The 27,985-nt window shown below is 48.9% G+C and overlaps 1 protein-coding gene across 1 annotated transcript in view; it reads left to right on the forward strand.

Moving 5' to 3' along the window:
* ADAM9 (ADAM metallopeptidase domain 9) overlaps positions 1–27,985 on the forward strand; it is a gene marked incomplete at its 5' end in the record, with an annotated part of 46,681 nt that overhangs the window by 5,542 nt on the left and 13,154 nt on the right. Inside the window, 13 exons of the mRNA XM_081960686.1 lie at positions 5,483–5,547; positions 6,281–6,359; positions 7,645–7,721; positions 10,461–10,644; positions 11,927–11,992; positions 15,934–16,005; positions 18,813–18,982; positions 20,289–20,370; positions 21,788–21,921; positions 24,817–24,988; positions 25,811–25,903; positions 26,263–26,458; positions 27,872–27,977. Of these exons, the coding sequence (XP_081816812.1) occupies positions 5,483–5,547; positions 6,281–6,359; positions 7,645–7,721; positions 10,461–10,644; positions 11,927–11,992; positions 15,934–16,005; positions 18,813–18,982; positions 20,289–20,370; positions 21,788–21,921; positions 24,817–24,988; positions 25,811–25,903; positions 26,263–26,458; positions 27,872–27,977 (1,496 nt within the window). The remainder of the gene's footprint in view (positions 1–5,482; positions 5,548–6,280; positions 6,360–7,644; positions 7,722–10,460; positions 10,645–11,926; positions 11,993–15,933; positions 16,006–18,812; positions 18,983–20,288; positions 20,371–21,787; positions 21,922–24,816; positions 24,989–25,810; positions 25,904–26,262; positions 26,459–27,871; positions 27,978–27,985) is intronic.

Consider the following 27,985-nt stretch of genomic DNA (forward strand, 5'->3'; position numbering starts at 1 on the left):
ACCCCCCCTAGAGGAGGGCTTGGATCCTGATTCTGACTCTGAGGAGTTATCGCCCCGCATGCAGGAACTAATGGCCCGTGCCATTGCCAAGGGCATCACGGAGGCCATGAAATTTAAAAGTCCCACTGCAGTGGCCCCTAAGGGTCCCAAACCCGATCAGGCAGCTCCCCCTCCAAGCAAGCGCGCTCGCCATCCTTCCCTGGAATCCTCGGTGGTCAGCGAGGCCTCTGCCATTGAGGACCCTGACCCGGAGGTGCTAGGTCACTCAGACGACGAGGACCTCCCCCCTGAAGCGCCCGCCTTTGCGGGTCTGTTCAAACCCAGCCTTTTCAAATCTGTCCTTCACAAGGTCAAGGCTGCCACCAGGGTGGGGATCAAGCCCAAACCGACCGCGCCGGCGGCAGATGCCACTCCGGCTAATCCCAATGCGGTCATGTTTGATGTCCCAGCGCCCCAGCAAGAGCTGGTTCCGGTCCCGGGGCTGTTTCTCGACCTAATCCAGCGCCAGTGGGCTCAGCCAGCCACGCAGTCCTCTCCCAGTGGGGTAGATAGGAAGCTTTATACCATGGAGCCAGTGCTGGAGGACCTTCTGGCCCTGCCCACTGTCGACCCGCCCATCGCTGCGCTCACCTCCAACTCCTCCCTACCGGCCGACCTCCTGGAAGGCCTTAAGGTGGAGGACAAGAAGGCGGAAAAGGCGTGCCACAAAACCCACCTGGCGGCTGCCTGGGCCATCAGGGCCTCTTCATCCGCCTCCTTTTTTAATAGGGCCTCTGTGATCTGGCTGCGCGAGCTCCTAACCAAGCTCCCGGCGGGAGACGTCCGTCTCCACCAGGACGTGTCAAAAATAATCGCGGCCTCCCAGTATGCCGCTGATGCATCCCTTAATGCCACAAAATTTGCCTCCAGGGCGCTCGGCTCTAATATAACTTCTCGTCGGCTGATCTGGCTCCGACATTGGCAAGCGGACCAGAAAAACAAGTGGAAACTGGCTTCCGCCCCCTTTAAGGGGTCCAAATTATTTGGCGAGTCCCTGGATCCTCTCCTCATCGAGTCCAAGGACAAGAGGAAGATCCTACCTTCTCTAAACAAAAAGCAGGAACGTAAGACCGCTCCCTATTCTAAGAGGCAGTCCTTTCGTGCCTCCGAGCCTTCCACCTCTGCCTCTTCCTTCTCTCCCTCCAATAGGTCCTTCGGCCAGCAGGGCGACAGATCCCAGGACAGGGCGCCCTTTCGGGACAGAGGCAGGCAGCAGTTCGGCTTCCGCAAGTATAACTGCGGTGGGGCCTCCAACAGGCCGTTCCGTAAGTCAAAGTGACTGCCCGGGCTTGGCGCCCATCGGGGGTCGCCTCCAGCTGTTTGCCTCCCATTGGGCCCAGAACACCGAGGACGCTTGGGTTCTGCAGATAGTCAGGGAAGGCCTCTCTCTGGAGTTCCTGTCCCTCCCCCCCCGGACCTTCATCCGGTGCCCTGTCCCTTCCTGTCCCCAAAAGAGGGAGCGTATGGACCAGGAAGTCAGTCATCTCCTAGACATCAGGGCCGTGGAACCAGTTCCCCAGGGCGAAGAGGGGAGGGGTTTTTACTCCATCCTCTTCCTGGTGCCAAAGAACTCGGGGGGGGGTGGAGAGCCATCTTGGACCTCAAAAACCTCAACAGGCATATCGCCTACCAGAGGTTCAAGATGCAGTCTCTGCAGACCATTCTGGCGGGGATTCGACAGGGAGATCTACTCACATCTATAGATCTCAAAGAGGCATACCTCCACATCCCCATCCGTCCTCAGCACAGGAAGTTCCTGCGCTTCTATTATGCGGGTCGCCACTTCCAGTACAAAGCTCTTCCATTCGGCCTCTCGTCCGCCCCTCGGACGTTTACCAAAGTGCTGGCGGTAGTGGCGGCCCAGCTAAGACGCAGGCCCATAAGGCTCCAGTGCTACCTGGACGACATACTTATCCAGTCGTCGTCCAGGCAACAGGCCCTACGGGATCTCCAAACCACTATGAGATCCCTCAGAAATCACGGCTTCACTCTAAACATAGAGAAGAGCCATCTCACTCCGTCAAACAGACTTGTACACCTGGGGGCGGTGATAGATACCAACTTGTGCAGGGTTTTCCTCTCCCGAGACAGGTTGGCCGGTCTAAGGTCCATGACCCACAAGGTGTTGAGCTTGAGGCAGGCTCCAGTGGTCCTTCTGTCGCAGCTGCTGGGAAAAAATGATCTCCTGCATTTCCATCGTGCCGTGGGCCCGCCTGCATTCCAGGGCTCTTCAGTGGCTGCTGCTGCCGCACCAGAGGGCATCCAGGAGCAACTCTACCAGGCCGATTCGACTTACGCCGGACGTAAAGAGGTCTCTCCGCTGGTGGGTGTCTCCGGCCATCCTCAAGGGCCACCTATTCAAGGAGCCCGAGAGGTTAATCATCACCACAGACGCCAGCCTCTCCGGCTGGGGAGCCCACATGGGGTCCCTGGTTGTTCAGGGCAAGTGGTCCCAAGTGGAAACCAGCTACAGCATCAACCTGCTGGAACTGAGAGCTGCTCGCCTGGCCCTGCGCCATTTCAGCCGGTCCATCCATCGTCAACATGTGCTTCTGATGACGGACAATGTGGCCACCAAGGCCCACATCAACCGCCAGGGCGGCACCAGATCCAGAGCACTGATGAGAGAGGCGGAGTCCCTGGGCCGCTGGGCGGAGCGCCATCTGGAATCCCTTCGCTCCGACCATATCTCCGGAGTGGACAACACACAGGCAGACTGGCTGAGCAGGACGACCATAGATCCTGCGGAGTGGAATCTGGACCCTCGCCTGTTCCACCAGATGTCCGACAGATTCGGGACTCCGGCTGTAGACCTGTTTGCGTCCAGGGACAACAAGCAGCTCGACCGCTTCTACTCCCGGTTCTTCACCCCGGGGGCGGAGGGGACAGACGCACTGCGTTGCAAGTGGCCCCGCGAGCTACTGTATGCCTTCCCTCCCCTGCCTCTCCTTCCTCAATTCATCTCCAAAGTCATCGCAGAGGGAGCAGAGGTCCTTCTCGTGGCCCCGCATTGGCCCCGCAGGTCGTGGTTCGCCGACCTTGTCCACCTGTCGGTGTCTCCTCCGTGGCGCATTCCTCCGGACCAGATCTCCCTCAGCCAGGGGGCCGTGATTCATCCAGAGCCCCAGTGGCTCCAGTTGGCCGTCTGGCACTTGAGGGGGACCAACTAAAAGGCCAAGGCCTGTCAGAGGAGGTAGTGAACACCATTCAGGCGGCGAGACGCCCTTCAACCACCAGGATTTATGATGCGTCCTGGGCCGCCTTCGCCAAGTGGTGTGAGGAGCTGCTCATCGAGCCGACGACCGCGCCTGTTCCCAGAGTGCTTGACTTCCTTCAAGCGGGACTCAACAAGGGCCTGGCCCCGAACACCCTTCGACGCCAAGTGGCGGCTTTGTCTACCGTCTGGTCGGGCGACCACCTTTTGCCTCTCAGCAAAATCCCGAAGGTGCGTCTTTTCCTCAAGGGCGCCTCTAACCTTCGCCCTCCCACCGTTCATCGCTACCCTACTTGGCAGCTGTCCGTGGTCCTGCGGGCCCTCTCTGGCCCTCCATTCGAGCCTCTACGCACTACTTCTCTTCGATTCCTGACGCTGAAGACGGCTTTCTTGATTGCCATCACGTCAGCTCGCCGGATTTCGGAGCTGGCGGCTCTTTCTGTTCGCCAGGATCTGTGCGTCATCCACCCTGACAGGGTCATTTTGAGGCTGGACCCGACCTTTACCCCCAAAGTAAACTCATGGTTCCATAGAGCGCAAGACATTGTGTTGCCAAATTTTTGTCCTCATCCGTCGCATCCCAGAGAGCGATCCTGGCACAATCTTGATGTCAGGAGGGCCCTGAAGGTCTACATCGCTCGTACTGCGGAATTCAGGAAGTCAGAGGCTCTTTTCCTCTCCTTCCAGCCCGGTTCCCTAGGGAAGAAGGTCACTTCCTCCACAATTGGCAGGTGGCTTCGTGCTTGCATTGCGACTGCCTATGAAAGTCAATCCAAGGCCGTTCCGCGCGGCATCACTGCACACTCCACACGAAGTGCTGCTACCTCAGCGGCCTGGGCCACCCAGGCCTCGATCCTGGACATCTGCAGGGCCGCTACGTGGTCCTCTCCTTCTCCATTTGTGCGACACTATAAATTGGACATTTTCGCCTCGGCTGAGGCGTCCTTCGGCAGGCGCGTGCTCCAGGCGGTTGTGTCAGAGACCGAATCCCGGGAGCCTTTTTCTGCCCGCCCAGATGGACAGTAACTTGGGTATGTCCCATTGCTTGGACTCTCCAAGCGGTGTACAGGAAAATGACCATTGGCTTACCTGAAGGGTCCTTTTCTGTACACCGCGGGAGAGTCCAACCCACCCTGGCTCTCGAGGCCGGGATTCGGGTTCTTCGTGTCAACAGTACATCATCTTGGACGCTTCGCTCCGTCCGCACGAACTGACTCCTTCTAAGAATTCTGGGGGATTGAGCACACCAGGAGGAGGTGTGGCTTAAGGAAAAATAGTTCCTCAGTCCTAAGGGCAAGCAGACTGAATTAACCCATTGCTTGGACTCTCCCGCGGTGTACAGAAAAGGACCCTTCAGGTAAGCCAATGGTCAATTCAGTTTACTCCAAATTGACCCAGGATAGCATACAAAGTCATCTGTTCTGATCCAGCTCCTAAACACGACAAACCCTCTGTAGTTAACGAAATGTTCCCTTTTATTAGGAGTGTCAGCAGTCCCGGGAAAAAGTCTCTCTCTCTCTCACACACACCGCAGGCTAATAAGTCTGTCCAGTAGGAGATGAATGGTTCTCTGCCACATCTATTCATCTCCTCCCCCTGCCTTTTTCCCCAGAGCTAGGATGGGGCTTCATTAGCGGTGGCTCTTCCGTCCCAAGGACCGGCCCATAGATTTCCACTGCTCTCCTTTCCTCTGCCTTTTTTGCATCCACGTGTCTGGCACTGGACCCAGCTGTTCCTCCTCTTCCTCATCAGCCACCTCCAGACCTGGGGGCTGTTGACTCCCCATCTGAGGCTAATGGACAGCCCAGACTCCGCCTCTGTCTCTCTAACAGCTCCATTCCCTCTTCCTCCTCGTAGCTCTCAGGTTGCCTTGATGCTGACCCTCACTCCCACGCCTCCTCCTCCTCTGATTCGGCTGCTGGAGGGGCCACAACACAAATTGGAAAATAGAATATAATAAAGATTAAAAAGGAAAGCATTCTAGAAAAGGTTAAATCTAAAAACCACGTAAGATGTATAAAATGCCTCTCCCCCCCAGGAACACACACACGTACACATATATAATGCATACATATACATATATGTACATATACATACACACAGGGAGAGAAGATGTGAAATATTTATTAAATATTGCTGCTTGATTCCCCCTGTTCATTTATTTGGGACTGGGTCACTATGTATGATTGAAACCCCCCCTAATATTGCTTTCTCCCTCTATGTTTTCAGGACAAATTATCATTCAGTGTTAAAATTGAAGGAAAAGAATATATTATTCATTTAAGAAGGAGCAAGTAAGTGATTCCTTTCTGGCTGTAGGTCAGTGGTGGTATTCAATTTTTTTTTACTACCGGTTCTGTGGGCGTGGCTTGGTGGGCGTGGCGGGGGAAGGATACTGCAAAATCCTCATTTCCTCCCAATCAGCTGGGACCTGGGAGGCAGAGAATAGATGGGGGCAGAGCCAGCCAGAGGTGGTATTTACCAGTTCTCCGAATTACTCAAAATTTCCACTACCGGTTCTCTAGAACTGGTCAGAACCGGCTGAATCCCACCTCTGCTATAGGTCTATGGAGATTCTCAGTCATCCAGATCATAGTTATCCCAAAGGTGCTTTTTCGAGAGACGACTGGACTTTCTGTTTTTTCTTTGAAGACGTGTCGCTTCTCATCCAAGAAGCTTCTTCAGTTCTGTGCATAGGTAAATGTCCATGGAGATTCTCAGTCATCCAGCTCATAGTTTTTCTCAAAGGTGCTTTTTTCAAGTCTCTTCTTGAAAGCCTCCAGGGATGAAGTTCCCTCAGCTTCTCTGTTCCATTGCTTATTGGTCTCCCTGTCAGAAAATTCCTCCTTATTTCCAGGTTGATTCTCTCCTTGGTCAGTTTCCATCCATTCTTCCTTCCTCGTCTGGCCTTTGGCGTTTTTGTCGTTGTCGTTATCCTTCAGCTCCCATTTCTCTTCTTTTGATTTTTTTTTTTAAAAAAGCATTTTCTTCTTGGTATTCATACATTTTTCCCCTCCCTCCTTTTAGAGATCTGTTGTCCCAAGATTTCACTATTTACACCTACGATAAACTTGGAAATCTGAAAACCGAAACTCCAAATCTTCAGGTGAGTTTTATTTTTCTCCGAGGGTTGATAAACTCCCTGGCAATTTTAATATTTTAATATTTTATACGTAAATTTTGGGGTTTTTAACTGTTTTAATTGTTTTAATTTATTGTTATTTATTTGAACTTGACTGTTAAATATTGGTGTTACCTCCTCCATGCCACACTTGTATTTTGATTTAATTGTACGTCGCCCCGAGTCCCTTTGCGGAGAGGGGGCGACTGATAAATCGAAATAAATAAAATAAATAAATTAATTAATTAAAGAAAAAAAATGTTTCAAAGAATTTGCTGTGGCTGAGGAGGACGTTGGCCTGCCAGCCTTGGGGATGAGGCCAGAGGAACGTTGATGGGGGTGGGTGGGCTTTCTCTCCACATCCTTTGTAGCCCCTCTTACGGTCCATGGGGAGAGGCGTTCAGTGTCTGTGTGTGCGCGCATATACGTGTGGAAAGAGGGGGATTTTTTTCTTCCACTTCTCTTTCAGTTTGTTAAGAGAGACTTTGTTCTGACCCAGGCTTCCCCAAAAAGCACGAAGCAGATTCCTGGTCCTGAGATAATCCCTTTTATTAAACGAATGTGAATTCCTCTCCTTCACATTCAGCAAAGGCCTGGCAAACAGTCTTTCAAAGGTGAAGTTATGACCACAGACCTTATCTATCTTGAAAAGCTGCCATGTAAATATTTTCCAAATGAGGTCCTTTGCAAGGAAAGACTGGGCACAGAGTCGCTGAGATTCATGGACAGATCTTCACACTCCCGAAACGAACTAACGAACGAACCAATTGTTTTCTGCAAAAGCCCACTCCCCTTTCGCTCCTCTTTTATTTCCTATGGGAAATAAAAATAAAATTCACCATCCACCTGTGAATCCCAGGAAGCTTTTAGATTTGGGATTCCACAGTTTGTGCCAACATGTCTGTCTTATTAAATTGGAACTTTAAGGATAGCTCTGCCTTGGACTCTGATTTAATTCTGGATGATATTTTGGAACACTGACAGCCAGTTCACCTCCTACGTCGACCCTGCTTTCTAGTTGTTCTTGTCTTCTGGCAGCTCTGCGCATGCTCACACTGGGAACAGGCTCCAGTTGTTCTTCTGCCTCACTGCTGTTTAACTCCCTTTCTGCCTCCGACACAGAGCCCTTGTTTGAGCTTTCCTTGGCCCCCAGGACTGGCCCATGTTCCTCCCCAACTTCCTCACTGTCTGATTCTGGAGGGGCGACAACAATATTTTGGTTAAACCACTGATGTGGCTTTGTGCTCAGTTTTTATTCCTTTCTTTTTAGAAGCACTGCCACTACCGAGGATATGTCGAAGGCATCGCAGATTCTATAGTTGCAGTCAGCACCTGCTTCGGACTCAGGTAACCGAGCCACCTGTTGGACTCGTTCGTTAGGGAAGAAGCTGACAAGCATCGGTCCAGAAGTGATGTAACGCTTTGAGCCTTCTTTCCCCGCCCCCTTTAAAAATCACTTGGTTGACAGGGAGTCAGCCTTGGCATCTCGTCCCATTCTTTCACTTTCACTGTCTTTTTTAAAAAACTTTTTATTTTGTTTATGCAAACATCACGTCTTGGCAACACATTACACTTCTTTTACATATCTGTTGTGATTCTTTTATCTGTACATGTACAGTAAATCATATATATATGTGTGTGTGTGTGTGTGTGTGTGTGTGTGTGATATTTATGCTGATAAATAAATCAGCACAAATACAACACAAATATAACAAAGGCAACATTAAAAATATGGTTTTCTGCCTGGATGGTCTCCTGGAGTGAGCCGAAGGACAGAAAGGGGAAGCAGTGTGTTCCCTCCCATATTTGGGCATACCAGGGGTTGTGACACAATTCACACACACACACACACACATACATATATGCTGGTCTTGTTATATTCAGGTCTTTTCCCGTGTAAGATTGAGGTTGTCTTGGCAACGTTTCGGCGAGGTCTCACTTGCCATCCTCAGGCTGGTGTTTTTGGCTTAAAGCGTGCCTGGAGCTGCCGTCTTCCTATAAATCTTGGTAGGGTGTGTGTGGAGTGCTGGCTTTGTTTCAGTAAGTGGATTGATTGGATGTGTGGCTGTATCCTGATTGGTAGATTGGTGCTGATTGGTGCTGGCTGTGGGTCTGTTGTTTTTTTGTGTTGTAACGGCCTGGGTGGTGGGTGGGGCTCGTTTGTTGACTAGGGCTGGTTTCCAGATGTCTGGTAGGCGGGAGGTATCGTCACGTTTATTCATGTTGTGGGAGTGTTTCTCTATTTCGATAGCTTCCATAATTATTCTCTTGTTGAAGTGTTCAGTTTTGGAGATTGTGTGTTTAAGTAGCAGTTGGTGTGTGTTTTTTTCCGGTAGATGGTGTGTCCTAGGGAGCCATTGGGTTTTTTAAAGATTAGGACGTCCAGAAAGGGAAGTTCGTTGTTAGCTTCTATTTCCATAGTAAATTGTATTTTGGGGCATAGGGTGTTGAGATGTGTGAGGAAGTTGTCCAGTTTTTCCTTCCCGTGTGGCCAAATTACGAAAGTGTCATCTACATATCTAAGCCAGAGTTTGGGTTTGTGTTCAGATTATCTAAGGCATTGGTTTCAAAAGACAGGTGAGAGGGGTGTGGCCAACTTCATGTCACTCACGTCGAGGGGCGCCTCGCCAGCCTCTACTCACCCCTCCCCTCCCAGCCACTCCTCACCTGCCCGCCCAGGCTCCTTCGGGCCCCAACAGGAAGCCGTTGCTGGAGCCAAACAGCCATCATGAGAAAAAGTTGGCAAAACAGCTCAGTTCAAATTGGATCTGACCGAGAAGGAGGCTCAGCAGGAGCACCTCACTGAGGACTAGGAGCATAGGCTTTCCAAGCAGAAGGAAGACCTGCGGGAGTGCAAGGCCAGGTGCCGGCGCCTGGAGGCTCACTGGGCTGAGATGGTCAGCCAGTTCCAGGCCATGATGCAGTCCCACTGGAACGAGGCCCTCCGGCTCTTCCCTCCAGCCTTTGCCCAAAGCCCCCCACCAGGAGTCTGAAGCAGACCCCAAGTTGGAATTTTTGCCCCTCTCCGACTTGCGCAAAAAGACCCCAAAGGGGGAGACTCTGCAGCAACACAAGCCTTCATTGTACGTATCCATCCCAGGGGCCATAGTTTGAAGACCCCTGATTTAGTGCAATATAAAAAATGCAAATAATTTTTCTACGGACCACCAAAAATTTTTCACGGACCACCAGTTGGTGGCTGATGGTCTATATCATCATCTTCATTTAAAGACCCCATATTCCCTTGTGGGATGGAGTCTGGGCAACTGAATGGAGCTAGCAGAGCGTTTTAAAGGCCGGATGCCCTTCCTGTTGCCAGGGCAGAGTTTTGTTCTCTCTCCTCCTCTCCCCTTCTCTTCCCTTCCCCTTCTCTCCCCTCCCCTCCCCTCCCCCCTCTCCCTACCCTTTCTTCTCTTCTCCTCCCCTTTCCTCCCCCTTCCTCCCCTCCCCTCCCTTTCTCTTCCTCGCTTTCCTCTCCTCTCCTCTCCTCTCCTCAAGTATGAAAAGATGTTCTTACCTTGCGTCTGGGGTCAGCGCACAGCATGAGTTTAATTCTCACAACCCAGTTGACGAAGCTATTACGCCCGCCTGTGGGTGTGTTTAGTTAGGACCAAACGATGCTTCCTGGCACCATACCAAATGCCCATTATTTCTGTATATTTGAGTCTTAATTTCTGTGTTGCTATTTTTTTTAACACGGAGCGTGGCGTTCCGTGCGTCACTTAGTTGAGTTTCATGCTTACCGTTTGGAAAATTGGGCTGATGCCTGTCTGTCAACTCTCAGTGTTGTCATGGGAACAGAAGGAGGGGGACTGCATGCTACACATACTGTCGGCTGGAGTTGGAGCTCAGATTACTGCAGCCGGTTTGGGAGGGGTGTACCTCATTGGGGAATGTGATTTATGACACAGACTGAGGGGAGGGGAGGAACAAGGGGTATCTTGTTCAGCAGTAAATCAAACAAAGCACAGGCTTGACTGCGGACAGATATTACCTAATGGCGTCCCTAATAAATCACTGGTTTTGTATTGAAAACTTCACTCGATACTTAGGGCATCGTTAGGAAATCTAACACTGTCATTGCAGGGGCTTGGTGCAGTTGCATGACGCGTCCTATGGAATTGAGCCCATCAACGGAACTTCCCACCATGCTGTTTACCGGATGGAGAGTGTGATGGAAGAGTCCCGTAGCTGTGGCGTCTCTCATCTGGATGGAAAGTGGGACACCGCAGATGTTCAGCACCACCCAGATGTTTCACCAAGGACGAGAGTAGGTGCCCTCCGGAAAGGTTTTCATTGTTTAGGGCTTGCTTTTTGCAGGACGGGTTTTGTCGCGTTTTGTTTTTAAATTCCCCTCTTGGTTAAATTTAATGGAAGAAGAAGAAAAAAATACATTGGACCTTCTGTGTAAGGAGATAATTAGAAAGCCCCGGACACAATATGCATGTTAGGCATGAAAGACATCTGGGTGAGTTTGGACGACAGATGTCAAAGGTCTCTCTGAGCTTGCTTCTTTTCTTGCAAACGTTTCATTACCCAAACTAGGTACGGTGACATCATCACAGCACTGATGAGGTTACCCAATTGGGTAATGAAACGTCGGCAAGAAGACAACCAAGCTCAGATAGCACCAAGGGGCCCTCAGTCGTCCTCCTCCTCTTCCTCCTCCTCCTCCTCTTTCTCCTCTTCCGTGCAAACCCTAGTTCCTTCTACAACTGATGAGGTTACCTAGCTGGGTAATGAAATGTCTACAAGAAAACGACCAAGGGGCTCTCAGTCCTCCTCCTCCTCCTCCTCCTCCTCCTCCTCCTCCTCCTCCTCCTCCTCCTCCTCCTCCTCCTCCTCCTCCTCCTCCTCCTCCTCCTCCTCTTCCTCCTCTTCTGTGCAAACCCTAGTCCCTTCTACAACTGATGAGGTACCTAACTGGGTAATGAAATGCCTACAAGAAAACAACCAAGCTCAGAGAGCACCAACGCCCCTCAGTTCCCCCCCCTCCGTGAAAACCCCAGTTCCTTCTATAACTGATGATGTTACCTAGCTGGGTAATGAAGACCCAGAGAGGACCAAGGACCCCACAGTCCTCCTCCTCCTCCTCGCCCTACTTGAGTAATGAAACGTCTGCAAGAAAACAACCAAGCTCAGAGAGCACCAAAACACCTGAGATACAAATATTCTCCTTTATTTGTAAAGATCTTTGTGTCAATCAGGTATTGCTTGATCCCAACGCTTGACATACATGTTAAAAAGGGGGCAGGGCGTGTTCAATTGCCTCTCCCATCTTGATATCGCTGTTCCCCCTTGAATAAAGCCACGCTCTTCTCTTAAAGTGCAATCTAGTTTTGGTTCATGAGACGTAAACATAATTGGCATATGACAAAACCTGAAGAGTATCCTAGACTTTGCTATTGGCTTTAAATGTCACATTAGAAATTCTTCTCTGAAATAGCAGTGTTAAAAGGACTATGTAAGGTAGTAGAACCTCACTCGGTCTTGAAGAGAAATGTTAATTTATTATGAACCCCTGTGGTTTTTTTCCTTTTTCTTTTTGGTAGAGGAGAAGAAGCGTTCTTCAACAAACAAGATACGTGGAGCTCTTCATCGTCGTAGACAAAGAAAGGGTATAAAGTGTCTGTCTGTCTCTCTCATCTATCATCATCTATCTATCTGTATCTATCATCTGTCTGTCTACCATCTCTCTATCTGTCTGTGTATATACTGTATAATCATCTATCTCTATCTTCTGTCTGTCTGTCTGTCTGTCTGTCTGTCTGTCTGTCTGTCTGTCTGTCTGTCTGTCTGTCTATCATCTATATCTGTCTGTCTATCTGTATCTATCATCTATATCTGTCTGTCTATCTGTATCTATCATCTATATCTGTCTGTCTATCTGTATCTATCATCTATGTCTGTCTGTCTTCCATCTCTCTCTTTCTGTGTATATACTGTATAATAATGTATGTATCTATCAATCATCTATCTATCTACCTACCTACTCTCTCTTTCTGTCTCTATCTCTCTAGCATCTATCTATCTATCTATCTATCTATCTATCTATCTATCTATCTATCATCTATCTATCTATCTATCTATCTATCTATCTATCTATCTATCTATCTATCATTTATGACTTGGTCTTAGAGGGGGAGCCGGACCTGGCGGGGATAACGGAGACCTGGCTGGGTCACGAGGGAGGTCTCCCCCTCGTGGAAATGTGCCCGCCAGGCTACCGCGCATTCCATCAGTCACGGGCCCAGGGCAGGGGTGGTGGGGTAGCGGTCATTATAAGGGAAGGTCTTGAACCGAGAGAGTCCACTGTGCCACAGATAACCGGTTGTGAATCCCTGTGTGTGAAGTGGGGCCCAGGGAGGCAGTTGGGCTTGCTGATTGTATACTTGGCTCCTCGCTATGCATCAGCGGCCCTGCCCGAGCTCCTCGAGGTGATCTCCGAGATGGCAGTTGAGACCCCCAGACTTCTGGTCATGGGGGACTTTAACTTGCCATCGGTAGGGGAAACATCCGAGGTAGCTCGGGAGTTCATGGCTTCCATCACAGCCATGGACCTGACCCAAGTAGTTCAGGGCCCCACACACGAGGGAGGTCACACACTGGACCTTATTTTTATCTCTGGCCAGTGGAGGAGTGATCTGGGAGTAGGAGATCTAGTCGTTACACTCTTGTCATGGTCAGATCACTCACTCCTCCGGCTTGACTTTCCATCCGATACCCCCCATCGCGGGGAGGCGGAACCGGAATGTCCTAGATGGTTCCGCCCCAGGCGCCTGATGGAGCCTGATAGGTTCCAGACGGAGCTTGGGCTTGTAGCCCTGACCCGCGCCCGGATGGAGGACCTAGTGGCTGCATGGAACAGTGCGGCCGCTGGGGCCTTGGATCGGGTTGCGCCTTTGCGGCCTCTCTCGCGGCAGCGATCCACCCAGGCCCCTTGGTTTACCGAGGAGCTGAGGGTGATGAAGCGCCGAAAGAGACGCCTAGAGAGCAGATGGAGATCGTCACGCTCTGAATCTGACCGAACACAGGTGAGAGCCCATTTACGGACTTACCTTGTGGCATTGAGAGTGGCCAAACGTCGGTACTGTGCCACTTTTACTGTGTCCGCTGATAACCGCCCTGCCGCCCTGCTGAGGGTGACCCGCTCCCTCCTTTTTCAGAGGCCGCGGGAGGCCCCTTTACAGGGTAGAGCAGAGGAGTTTGGGGAATATCTGCAGGACAAAATCGCTCAGATTCGCAGCGAGTGGGTCCCCTTTAGTGGTCCAGAAGAGACGTCGGAGGTGGGTCTTGAGGGATTAGGCTGGGAGGAGTTTGACTCTGTTACTTCCGATGATATGGATGGGTTACGTGGGCGACTGCGGGCCACCACATGTTTATTGGACCCGTGTCCCTCCTGGCTTATACTGGCATCCTGGGAGGTTACACGAGGCTGGCTCCAGGAACTAGTCAATGCTTCTCTTAGAGAGGGGTTCTTGCCAGCCGTCTTAAAAGAGGCGGTGGTGAGGCCCCTACTCAAGAAGCCTTCCCTGGACCCGGCTATATTGTCTAATTATTGTCCCGTCTCCAACCTTTGCTTTTTGGCGAAGGTTGTAGAGAGTGTGGTGGCACAACAGTTCCCACGCCACCTGGAAGAAATGGATTATCTAGACCCGCGCCAGTCCGGCTTCCGGCCCGGCCATAGCACGGAGATGGCTTTGGTCGCGTTGGTGGATGATCTCTGGAGGGCCAGAGATGGGGGCTGTTCCTCCATCCTGGTCCTATTAGACATCTCAGCGGCTTTTGATACCATCGACCATGGTATCCTATTGCATCGTCTGGAGGGGCTGGGGTGAGGGGCACCGTTTTGCGGTGGTTCTCCTCCTACCTTTCTGGCCAAGCGCAATGTGTGTTGACAGGGGGGCAGAGGTCGACCCTGAGGCCGCTCACTTGCGGGGTGCCTCAGGGGTTGGTCCTCTCACCTCTCCTGTTCAACATATATATGAAGCCGCTGGGCGAGATCATCCGTGGATTCGGGGTAGACTACCACCTGTACGCTGACGACACCCAGCTGTACATCTCTACCCCGAACTACCCCAACGATGCCGTCAAAGTGATGTCCTGGTGTCTAGAAGCCGTGCGGATCTGGATGGGAGGTAACAGACTCAGGCTCAACCCGTCCAAGACAGAGTGGCTGTGGCTTCCGGCACCCCGGTTCAACCAGCTATGTCCATCACTGGCCGTTGGGGGCGAACAGCTGGCCCACATGGATCGGGTTCGCAATTTGGGCATCCTCCTAGATGCCCGGCTGTCAATGGATGACCATGTGACGGCCATGGCAAGGGGGGCGTTTCACCAGGTTCGCCTGGTGCGCCAATTGCGTCCCCTATTGGACCGGAATGCCCTCCAGACAGTCACCCATGCACTTGTGACGTCTCGGCTGGACTACTGTAATGCTCTCTACATGGGGCTCCCCTTGAGATGCACTCGAAGGCTGCAGCTGGTCCAGAATGCGGCCGCGCGGGTTGTTGCGGGAGTCCCTAGGTACTCCCGCGTAACACCTCTCCTGCGCGGGCTACACTGGCTACCTGTGGCTTTTCGGGTGCGTTTCAAGGTACTGGTTATCATCTTTAAAGCGCTCCATGGCACAGGACCAAGGTACTTGCGGGATCGTATCCTGCCCCATACATCCCTTCGACCGATTCGCTCTCACAGAGAGGGGCTCCTCCGGGTGCCGTCCACGAGGCAGTGCCAGCGAGCGACGCCCAGGAGTAGGGCCTTCTCTGTGATGGGCCCGACCCTCTGGAATGACCTCCCCCGTGACATCAGAACAACCACTGATCTCCGCTCCTTCCGTAAGATGCTCAAGACCCACCTGTTTAGTTCAGCGGGCCTGGCCTAATCCCGATCTAGTCCCTCAATTCTGTACTTTTAAATTTTTGGGGTTGTTTTAAGCTGATTTTTAACTTTTATTACCCTGTACAGCTCTACTGTTTAATTGGTTTTTAAATGTATCTATTTTATACTAGGTTTTAATCTGGTGTCTGTACACCGCCCCGAGTCCCTTCGGGGAGAGGGGGCGGTCTATAAATTTAATAAAATAAATAAATAAATAAATAAATAAATAAATAAATAAATAAATAAATATCATCTGCCTAATATCTCTATCTGTCTATATTTCTCTAGCATCTATTTGTCTGTCTGTCTGTCTCTACCATCCATCCACCTACCTACCTACTCATCCTCTCATCCCTGCATCTACCAACTATCTATCTATCATCTCTGTCACCACCTGTCAGTCTTACTATCTATCTATCTATCTATCTATCTATCTATCTATCTATCTATCTATCTATCTATCTATCTGATAATGTTGTTACAAGTTTTTATAAGATTTTCATCGTCATCAATCGTGTTACCCTGAGTCTCTGGGTCGCCAAGGTAGAGTTGCTGGCGAACTTAAACGGGATTGGCTTGCAATCCTGCCCAAAGTTTGAATGCCTTTGAGAGAGCTCCCTCGGCTGAGCTGATGATCTGTGCCCCAACCTCTTTTTTTCTTTTCCCCTTTTTCTCACAGTACTATTTGTTGGGCCAGAATAAAACGGCAGTCAGAGAAGAGATGGTGCAGCTGGCAAACCTCCTGGATAGCGTAAGTGGAAGAATTTCATGCCAAATGTCAAATCCGTTGTGTGATGTCCCAAGACCTTTTGTACTGACAATAATGCTGCTGATAAGCGAGGCAAGCAATCCTTGACGTACGGCCAGTCATTGGGAGCAGAACATCTGTTTCTGAGAATTGCGGTTGTTAATAGCAATAGCTATTAACTGCTATATACTGCTTCACATTGCTTTGCAGCTCCCTCTAAGCGGTTTGCAGAATCAGCCTCTTGCCCCCAACAATTCGGGTCCTCATTTTATCCACCTCGGAAGGATGGAAGGCTGAGTCAGTCCTGAGCCAGTTGGTCAGGATCGAACTGCTAGCAATGGGCAGAGTCAGCCTGCAATATTGCATTCTAACCACAGGGAGGGAGCAAGCAGGAAAGGAAGGAATATAGCAATAGCACTTAGACTTATATACCACTTTACAATGCTTTACAGCCCCCTCTCTTAAGTGGTTTACAATGTCAGACTCTTGCCCCCAACAATCTGAGTTCTTATTTTACCCACCTCGGAAGGATGGAAGGCTGAGTCAACCTTGAGCCAGTCAGGATCAAACTCGTAACAATGGGTAGAGTTAGCCTGCAATTCTGCATTCTAACTACTGGCCCACCGAGGGAGGGAGGGAGGAAGGAAGGAAGGAAAATAGCAATAGCTCTTAGACTTCACATGGCTTTACAGCCCCCTCTAAGCGGTTTACAGAATCAGCCTCTTGCCCCCAACAATCTGGGTCCTCACCCACCTGGATGGAAGGCTGAGTCAACCTTGAGCTGGTGAGAGTCAAACTGCTGACAATTAGCAGAGTCAGCCTATAATACTGCATTCTAACCACTGCGCCACCACAGCTTTTGCCTTACTTGACCTCTTGGTGGCTTTTGATACCATCCGCCATGGTATCCTTCCAAACCAGCAATCCTTCCAGAAATAGCAATAGCACTTAGACTTATAGACTACTTCACAGTGCTTCACAGCCCTCTCTTAAGCAGTTTACAAAATCAGCCTATTGTCCCCCAACCATCTAGGTCCTCATTTTACCCACCTTGGAAGGATGGACGGCTGAGTCAACCTTGAGCCTGGTGGGATTTGAACTGCTGCCAGTGGGCAAAGTTAGCCTGAAGTACTACATTGTAACCATTGAAAGGGAGGGACAGAGGGAAGGAAATAAGGAAGGGAAGAAGAAAAGATGGAAAATAGCATAGCAATAGTACTTAGATTTCACAGTCCTTTGCAGCCTTCTCTAAGCAGAGAAGAGTCAGACTATTGCCCCCAACAATCATTTTACTGACCTCGGAAGGATGGACGGCTGAGTCAACCTTGAGCCTGGTGAGATTCGATCTGCCGAACTGCTGGTAGCCGTCAGTCAGCAGAAGTAGCTTGCAGTACTGCATTCTGAGAACTGGGCTACCGCAACTCTTAAGTGAATCAACACCTGAATTTACAAGCTTTTTTTGCTGTGGTCGTTCAGTGAATCACCTGGTTTGCTTAGCGATTCCCACTTCCCCCCTTTGCTTGTTGGAAACCCCTTGGGAAGGTTGCAAATGGCATTCAAGGGACCCCCGGATTCTGCAACAGTCATAAATACATTGACAGATGCCCAAATTTTGATCATATGACTGTAGGGCTCCTGCAGTGGCCAGAAGTGTGAGGAGTTCCTTTTTCCCCACACTGGGTAACTTTGCTAAACTTTGCTAAAATAATGGCTGTAAGTTGAAGATTACCTGTAAAATAAGTGGCCAACATAAGTGAAGCCCCTCAATGGGGAGGGGGAGTCCTGTGTTTTGATTTTCACTTTGATAAAATGTCTCCCATCCCACTGTGTGTTTAGGACAAAGCAAAAATGCTTCATTTTTCTCTCCTTGATTAGTTTTCACCCGTTGCTTTTTGTCCTGCCTTCAGAGGCTTTGGAGAATAATGGATGGATGGAATGAAAGGGATGGTCTCTGTGGCTTTTCTCTCGGCTGCACAAGGTTTATTTTATGCCGTTCTTCTGCAGGGTTTCTTTTTAAATGGGCCCTGCCCCTAATAATGTGTGGAGGAAAATGTTTTAAAATCTATTAAATATTGTACTTAGTCATTATCCTGCCCACTGGGTCCCTTGACATCACCTACAACTTGCAGAGTAAAAATGTTGTTAGTTGCAAAGTCGTATCCATCGCGACCCCATGGACAACGTTCCTCCAGGCCTTCCTGTCCTCTACCATCCTCTGGAGTCCATTGAAGCTGACGCCGACTGCTTCGGTGACTCCATCCAGCCACCTCATTCTCTGTCGTCCCCTTCTTCTTTTGCCCTCCATCTTTCCCAGCATGAGGCTCTTCTCCAGGGAGTCCTCCTTCCTTCTCATTAGGTGGCCAAAGTATTTGAGTTTCCTCTCCAGGATCTGGCCTTCTAAAGAGCCGTCAGGGTTGATCTCCTCTAGGACTGACCAGTTGGATCGCCTTGCAGTCCAAGGGACTCAATGCAGGAGTCTTCTCCAGCACCAGAGTTCAGAGGCCTCCGTTCTTTGGCCCTCAGCCTTCCTTATGGTCCAACCTTCACAGCCATCCATTGCAACTGGGAAAACCATAGCCTTGACTAAATACACTTTTGTTGGCAGGGGGATGTCTCTGCTTTTTAGGATGCTGTCTAGATTTGCCATCACTTTCCTCCCCAGGAGCAAATGTCTTAATTTCTTGGCTGCAGTCCCCCTCTGCAGTGAGCTTGGAGCCCAGCAGTGCAATAAATATGGGATGTGATCCATTTGGGAGCCTAGATTAGAAGAGTTGGGTCCTCTGTTCCACCATCCTCTCCGCTGTTTCCAGATGTACATCATGCTGAACATCCGCATCGTCTTGGTCGGCCTGGAGATCTGGACATCCGAAAACAAGATCCGGATGGAAGGAGGCGCCGGAGACGTCCTTGCCAATTTCGTGCAGTGGCGGGAGCGGGAGCTGGTTCCCCGCCGACGTCACGACAGCGCCCAGCTTGTTCTGTAAGATCTGGGCACCGCCTTCTTCTGGGCAAGGAGGAGGCCACACCCTCTGTCTGCACAAAAGCCCTGCAGGTAGTCCACGACTTAACAACCACAGTTCGGGCCAGCATTTCCGTTGTTAAGCAAGGGCTGTCGCTAAGTGAGTCACGGCCAATGTTACGGCCAATTTTATTGCCACGGTTGCTAACCAAATTGTTCCAGTGAATCCAGCTGTTGTTACGTGAATCTGGCTCCCCTCCCCCCTTGACCGAAGCCCATCTGGAAATATCATAAATGGCGATCCCAGGACCATGGGACATTGCAACCATCATAAATAGTTGCCCGTGGTCCGAATGTCCACATTCTGACCGTGTGGCCGTGCAGATGCTGCAACCGTTGTTATGTGGGAGGGGCTGGTTGTAAGTCACTTTTTCCGGCACTCTTAGAACCGAATGGTTTAAGTTGAGGACTACCTTTTCTTACAGAAAAACTCCCTTGGCAACATCCTGCCAGTCTCTCTAATCTACAGATTCCAACCTTGGCAACTTTAAGACTCGTGGACTTCAGCTCCCAGAATTCCCCAGCCAGCAATGCTTAAGTAGAATAGAGTAGAACAGAACAGAATAGAATATATGAGTATGAATAGAATAGAAAATAGAATATAATAAAATAGAAGAAAATTAGAATAGAATAGAATAGAATAGAATAGAATAGAATAACAGAGTTGGAAGGGACCTTGGAGGTCTTCAACCCCCTGCTTAGGCAGGAGACCATACACCACTTCAGACAAAGCATTATCCAACATCTTCTTAAAGACTTCCAGTGTTGGGGCATTCACAACTTCTGGAGGCAAGTCGTTCCACTGATTAATTGTTCTCACTGTCAGGAAATTTGTTCTTAGTTCCAGATTGCTTCTCTCCTTGATCAGTTTCCACGCATTGCTTCTTGTCCTGCCCTCAGGTGCTTTGGAGAATAGTTTGAGTCCCTCTTCTTTGTGGCAGCCTCTGATATATTGGAACACTGCTATCATGTCTCCCCTAGTCCTTCTTTTCATTAAACTAGACATACCCAATTCCAGCAACCGTTCTCTATGTGTTTTAGCGTCCAGTCCCTTAATCATCTTTAAGTCTTAAAGTTGCCAAGATGGGACCTCCCTGCTCTAATCCCTTTTTTCTCTTCTCTGTAGTTATTGCAACAGTAGATGCAACAGGATTGCCAACATTATTGCATGGGGTTATAAACGGACGGTAGTTTACTTTCAGGCAAAAGTAATGCTTAACGCTTAATTATCATTAACAAATGTGGGTTATTTTCCTCTCTCCCCTAGGAGGAAGGATTTTGGTGGCACAGCTGGGATGGCTTATGTGGGCACCGTGTGCTCCAAAAGTCACGCCGGAGGCATTAACGTGGTAAGCTGCTATTAACTGCACCTCAATTAAGTCAAAGATAAAATTGCAGCTTTTATGACTGGGACAGAAAGGGCAGCAGAGATTGTCCTCCACTTACGACCACAATTGAGCCTAACATTTCCATTGCAAAACAAGACCATTGTTGAACGACAGTTTGTCCTGTTTTACGTCCTTTCTTGCCACAGTTGTTCAGCGAATCGCTGCAGTCGTTAAGTTAGTCACCCGGTTGTTAAGTGAATCTGGCTTCCATGTTAACTATGTTTTTTAGAAGGTCACAAAAAGGGATTATGTGACCTTGGGACACTGCAACCGTCATAAGTATGAGTCAGTTGCCAAACTTCCTGTGGAAAAAGAAATCACGTGTTGTCCCAATTGTAATTGGAGCCCTTGGAGCAATACCTAAAGGGCTACCTCACTATTTGGAAATTCTAAATTTATCGGACTTGAACCTTCTGACTCTACAAAAAACCACCCTACTTGGAACAGCTTATATCCTCCGACGTTACCTTAACAGTTCCTAGGTCCTTGGTTAGGACTCGAGCTGTTGAGCTACCAACCAGCCCCAAAGGCTGTGAATCTCACCAAAGATTAACCACCTCATCATCATAATAATAGAGATAGAAATGTGGTAGGTTGCAAATTGGAACCGCTTCGGCGTTATCTAAATGCTCCTGTTGTGGCCCACCAGAGGCCAGCGGAACTAGAAGCAGATTCGGACAGTGAGGAGGTTGGGGAGGGACATGGGCCAGTCCTGGAGTCTGGGGAAGGCTCTGATGAGGGCTCTGTGTTGGAGGCAGAGAGGGGGCCAGGGCCATCTGACAATTATCAGCTGCCTTCAGAGTCAGACATCAGTGAGGCAGACAAACAGCTGGAACCTGTTCCCAATGTGCGCATGCGCAGAGTTGCCAGACAAAGGAGCAGCTAAAGAACAGGGGTCGACTTGGGAGTAAGGCCACAGGTGGACAGTGAATGGCCCATCCCAGAGGGAATAAAAGAGGAGCGAAAGGGGAGTGGAGTTTGCAGGAGACAATTCCCTTAATTGGTTCGTGACTCTCCGAGACTCCTTGCCAGGTTTTGCAGATATCAGCCTGGCAGCTCTCCAAGCCAGATAAGGTCTGTGACTGTAAATCCTCCCTTGAAAAACTTTGCTGGATGTGAATGAGCAGAATTCACAGTCAATTGATAAAAGGGTTTTTTGTTGGGACCAGTGGTTTGTTTCAGGCTCTCGGGAAGCCTCGGTCAGAACAGCTCCTCTCCAAACCATTCCTTCCCCTTCCCTTTTCCTAAACTGGCTGCCCAGGTTGTCGCAGCTAGGAAACGGCTTGTACCCTATGCTGTCTGGCCTAGTGCTGTTGGTGCACAGAGTCTCCTGACAAAGGAATCCATGCCGTCTTCTTTGTTCTGTGATATTTTGTAGTTTGGACCCAACAGCGTGCAGACATTTGCATCCATTGTCGCCCATGAGCTTGGCCACAACCTGGGCATGAACCACGATGACGATAGAAACTGTCACTGCGAAACAGGGAACTGTATTATGAACTCCGGAGCATCGTAAGTAATTACCAATTCTATTTTCCAAAAGGTCTTTTGACACCTGGTGGTGGAAGGTCAAACAGATTCCTAGGAATTGAAGCCCATCGGTCGAACAGATTCCTTATGAACCTAGCGGGCCATTTTGTCTCCCAAAGGAAGTAGAGGATTAGCCATCATCCTCCTCTTTTAATGACCCCCATAATCTTTTGCAGGATGGGAATCCGGGAAACTGAATGGAGCTGAGTGTTTACTGGCCGGATGCCCTTCCCTGTCGCCAATGGGGAGTTATATTCAACAGATATATTCTCATCATGCCCAGAGAGAGAAATATCTGCGTCTACCTAGGATTGAACTCACAGCCTCCTGATTGTGAGGCGAGAGCTCCACCCCTAGGCCACCGCACCACTCTCAAGTAGAGGATCAACCATTCGTGAACTTAATTCTCATTAAGAGAGATGAAGTGATAGAAGGGATTGAAGTTATTATGGTTGAAGTTATTATGAATCATTACACAAGCAGCCAGATGTTCAGGTTGGATATGGAATTTTTATCTACCTATTGCTGCGGTTCTCAACCTGTAGGTCGCGACCCCTTTGAGGGTCGAACGACCCTTTCACAGGGGTCGCCTAAGACCATCGGAAAACACATATTTTCGATGGTCTTAGGAGCCGAGACACCGCTCCTCTATGGTTGGGGGTCACCACAACATGAGGAACTGTATTAAAGGGTCGCGGCATTGAGAAGGTTGAGAACCACTGGCCTATCGTGTCCTTTCCAAGGACGTGTCACAGGCAGATGTTGATGTTTGATGGTGTTATAGCGGTCTGGTGAAGTGTTTTCATTTTTCCAGTATTTGGCAAATATAATCCTTGCTGCTGTCAGTATATGTAAAACTAAATATGTGGTCCCTTTATCGTAACTTTCTAGTATTATTCCCAACAGATATACTTCTGGCTGCGAATCTATATTCTGTTTAGTTATCTCTTCCAGCCAATTATGTAATTCGTTCCAATATTTTCTTGCTTTGCTGCATGTCCACCACATGTGGTAGTATGTGCCTGGGGACTGATTACATTTTGTAGACAGGTTGCTAAACATTTTTGCCAGTCTTGCTGTGGGGGTCAGTGCCACCTGTAGAACTTTCTTTACACACCGATAAAACTTTAGAATGTGCTGAAATGGATAGGTTAACTTTTAAAATTAAGGATAAAGAAGATTCAGAATATTACCTGAGATGGAGCAGTTTCTATGAGTGGCTAGAGACAATGGATAGGAATCAGAGGAAAAAAAGACTGTCTGTATTAAAATAGAGATGGTTTACCAACTAGAATAGAATAGAATAACAGAGTTGGAAGGGACATTGGAGATCTTCTAGTCCAACCCCCTGCCTATGCAGGAAACCCTTCACCAGGAAACCTACAGTCATTTCAGACACATGGTTATCCAACAACTTCTTAAAGACTTCCAGTGTTGGAGAATTCACAACTTCAGGAGGCAACTTCTGTTCCACTGATTCATTGTTCTAACGGTCAAGAAATTTCTCCTCAGTTCTAAGTTGCTTCTTTCCTTGATTGGTTTCCACCCAATGCTTCTTGTCTTGTCCTCAGGTGCTTTGGAGAATAGCTTGACTCCCTCTTCTTTGGGGCAACCCCCGAGATATTGGAACACTGCTCTCATGTCTCCCCTAGTCCTTCTTTTCATTAAACTAGCCATGTCCACTTCCTGCAACCATTCTTCATATGTTTTAGCCTCCAGTCCCCTAAGAGCTATCTTTATTGCTCTTCTCTGCACTCTTTCTAGAGTCTCCACATCTTTTTTACATTGTGGCGACCAAAACTGGATGCAGGATTCCAAGTGTGGCCTTACTTATAAAGTGGTATTAACATTTCACGTGATCTTGATTCTTAACACTATAAGTAACTACAAGTATGATAATTTATAAAATGTAAATAGGCCAAGATATATAAAAAACCCAGTTTAAACTATTGGGTTATGCCAGTGATGGCGAACCTATGGCACACATGCCACAGGTGGCAGCGGAGCCATTTGTCAGGGCACGCGAGGCGCGGTTTGCTCGGAGGATCGTTTTGAGCGCTCCGAAGCCTTCAGGGACTGTCCGGAGGCTTCCCTGACGCCTCCAGACGGCCTCGGGGGGGGGGGGGGCGTGGGAGGCACTTTTCGCCCTCCCAGGCTCCTATAAAGCCTCTGGAGCCTGGGGAGGGCGAAAAAAGCATGTAAAAATGGGGGGGGGTCGCGCCTGTAGTGTGCGCATGCGCACTGGGGGTCGCGCATTGCATTATGCGTGCGGCACGCCTGCACACGACCCCCCTGCGCTCCCCCCACTTATGGCACGTGAGCCAAAAAAGGTTCGCCATCGCTGGGTTATACTATTACAATTATATTGTCAGGGTTCCAAATAGCATCCAAAAGTAAACCAGAGTCCAAGGCAAAGTATTGCTCAAAGTTCCAATTTATTAAGAGAGCCATGTTGGCACATCTGGGAAAACCCGAATCTGAAAGCTTCCCGGTTTTCCCCACCCAGTTGAAAGTTCAAGATCTTTCCTCCACACCCACAAGTCCATCCCATGGTCCAATCTCCCATTGCCATGCTGGCAGTTCCACCCCTCCAGTTCCAACCAGGTGCAGAGGTACAAAGACAAAGGATGACCTTGGCTTTCTAGAAAGAACTTTGTTATGGCTTCATATCATCTAACTCCATACAATCCTCCCTCCCATTTTCCCACTGTAGAAAATGTATAGTAGAATAATAGAAAGTGTGACAGGCCAAAGATCCGAAAGAAAAGATGGCTGCATGCCTGACATATATTTAATACAAGGGTTATGATATTATAGTTACTGTTATGAGTTCATTTGTTAATATTTACTAAAGTTTTATTATTTTTTATTTCGCAGAGGTGCCAGAAATTTCAGTGCATGCAGCGAGGAAGACTTTGAAAAGTTAACCCTGAACAAAGGCGGAAGCTGTCTTCTCAACATCCCCAGGCCTGATGAAACCTACAGCATTCCCTACTGCGGCAACAAACTTGTGGATGCAGGGGAAGAGTGTGACTGCGGGTCAGTTGAGGTAAGTAACACACATCAAGACGATCTCAGTTGCCAGGGAAAGTTTGAGCTTCCAACCAGTTTGAAAAGTGAATGAAACTTCAAGAAGGCAAGAGGAAAAAAATTGGAAATTGCCCCTGGACCGGGGGTCAGCAACATGCGGTTCATGCTGGAGGGTGTTGCACATTGGCGGTTGTGACGCATATTTTGAGTGACAGGGAGCTGTAGCAGAGGGATGAAAGAGCCACATGCAGCTCCAGAGCCACATGTGGCTCGTTCATCCCTCTGCTGCGGCTCCCTGTCGCTCAAAATATGCATAACAACTGCCAATGTGCAACACCCGCCAGCATGAGACTTATTGAGCTTTTCGACCGCCAGTAGGCCAACCTTGGATAAATCCAAGAAAGGAAAAGTTTCAGAAGAAAACAGAATGTTTAATTCAACTCCACATGCTCGTTTTGTGGCCGCTCAGGAAATAGTCAGGCACGGGAAGAGTTTTGTGGCTCCCTGAGTTTTCTTTTCTGTGGGAAATGGGTCCAAATGGCTCTTTGAGTGTTTAAGGTTGCCGACCCCTAACCTAGACAATGATAGGTGCTTTAAGACTTACGTTTGCCCTGAAGAACTGTCTAATGGTTGAGTTATGAGAATACAGCGCTCCCCAAAAATGTTGAGTTGAAAGCCAGGATAATGGCCTCAAAAAATCATTTGAACATGGACAGTTGGGTCTAGGAACGTGGAGCTCTACCTGTCTGCACATAAAAAACAGACTTTCATCTTTTGGTTAGGAGACGGGGCTGAAAAAGCCTGGAAGTGTGTTAGCTTCGTATGTGTTGGTTTTTTTCAGGAGTGTAAATCTGATCCCTGCTGTGAGGCAGGAACTTGCAGGCTTCGTTCAGGATCCAGCTGTGGCTACGGAGATTGCTGTAAAGATTGTCAGGTAAGAAATTCCATTCCATTCCATTCCACTCTACTCTACTCTACTCTACTCTACTCTATTATTCTATTCCAATCTATTTTTCTACTCTATTTTTCTACTTTACTATTCTACTCTACTCTACTCTACCATTCTACCCTACTCTACTGTAGACTGTCTGCTCTGCTCTATTCATCCTAGTCCCTGTCCCTGTCCTATCCCACCCCATCCCATCTTATCCTATTCCCAAATAAATGGTGAACACAGAACACTCGGAACTGCCATTCCACCATATCTGGAAGACACCAAGGAAACTTAGATCCATTTCCTTAATGGATCTCAAAACGTCGACCGTGGCTCCTTTCCCCTTCTTCTCTCTCCAGCATCTTTCCATGGGCACCGTCTGCCGTGAGAGGGCCAGCGAGTGCGACCTTCCTGAGTACTGCAATGGGTCTTCAGCCTTCTGCCCGCAGGATGTCACCATTCAGAACGGGCACCCTTGCCACCAAGACAAGGCCTACTGCTACGATGGAATTTGCCAGGATTATGAGATACAGTGCCAGGATATCTTTGGACCACGTAAGGGAAATAATGGGCTGAGCCAAAACAACCGGACATTTTGGCATTCAATAGGGACATGTTACAGCTCTAAGCCTGGGTAGACTGCTGCTAAGTCTATCAAGACTTAAGTCACCTAAGTCTAAGGGGATGTGATGGCTCAGTGGCTAAGACAGTGAACTTGTTGATCGAAAGGTCGGCAGTTCAGTGGTTCGAACTCCTAGCACCGCATAACAGAGTGAGCTCCCGTTACTTGTACCAGCTTCTGCCAACCTAGCAGTTCGAAAGCACATAAAAATGCAAGTAGAAAAATAGGAACCATCTTTGGTGGGAAGGTCACAGTGTTCCATGCGCCTTCGGCGTTTAGTCATGCCGGCCACATGACCTCGGAGACGTCTTCAGACAGCGCTGGCTCTTCGGCTTTGAAACGGAGATGAGCATCGCTCCCTAGAGTCGGGAATGACTATGACATATGTGCCTGGGGAACCTTTACCCAGGGACGTAAGCCTGGATAAACAGCTGCTAATCAATCCCAGAGATGTTTTTTTCAGAAGGCAACTGGAATTTCTGGTTTTTCCTTTTGAAGACGTATCACTTCTGATCCAAGAAGCTTCTTCCACTCTGACAGGATAGGTGGGGAATGGAAGAGCTGTCAGAGCGGAAGAAGCTTCTTGGATCAGAAGTGATATGTCTTCAAAAGGAAAAACAAGGAGGTCCAGTTGCCTCCTGACAAAAACATCTTTGGGAAGTCTCTACAGACTTTTTGCTGCTAATCTGATTATTCCGATTTAACAACTGTGGCAAGAAAGGAGATAAAATGGAGCAAAACCTATTTAACAATAGTCTTGTTCAGCAACATAAATCTGGGTTCAATTGTGATTATGGGTCAAGGACTGTATCTCATGCTGCAAAGATGGTGGTGGGGGATTGGCTCCCGTTTGGGGCATTGGAAGGTAGGAGGGGAGGGTGCAAGGTGAGTTTTGGATTGAAATATTGTGTCAGGGTTCCAAATAGCATCCAAAAGTAAATCAGAATCCAAGGCAAAGTATTGCTGAAAGTTCCAATTTATTAAGAGAGTCATGTTGGCACATCTGGAGAAACCCAAATCTGAAAGCTTCCCGGTTTTCCCCACCCAGTTGAAAGTTCATGATCTTGCCCTCACACCCACAAGTCCATCTCATGGTCCAATCTCTCACTGCCATGCTGGCAGTTCCACCCATCCAGTTCCGGTCAGGTGCAGAGACAAAGGATGACCTTGGCTTTCTAGAAAGAACTTTGTTATGGCTGCATATCATCTAACTCTGTACAATCTCTTTCCGTTTTTCCCACCATAGAAAATGCATAGTAGAATAATAGAAAGTGTGGTAGGCAAAAGATCTGAAAGAAAAGATGGCTGCAGGCCTGACATCTTGCTTCCCAATGTATTTTTTGCAGAAGCAAAGGTTGCCCCCAAAATTTGTTTCTCGGATGTGAACTCAAAAGGGGATCGGTTTGGAAACTGCGGATATCAGAACCGCGAATACAAGAAATGTTCAAGCTGGTAAGAAG

The sequence above is a fragment of the Natrix helvetica genome (assembly GCF_964273705.1).
Source record: "Natrix helvetica genome assembly, chromosome: 8".
In the NCBI taxonomy this organism is placed as follows: Eukaryota; Metazoa; Chordata; class Lepidosauria; order Squamata; family Natricidae; genus Natrix; species Natrix helvetica.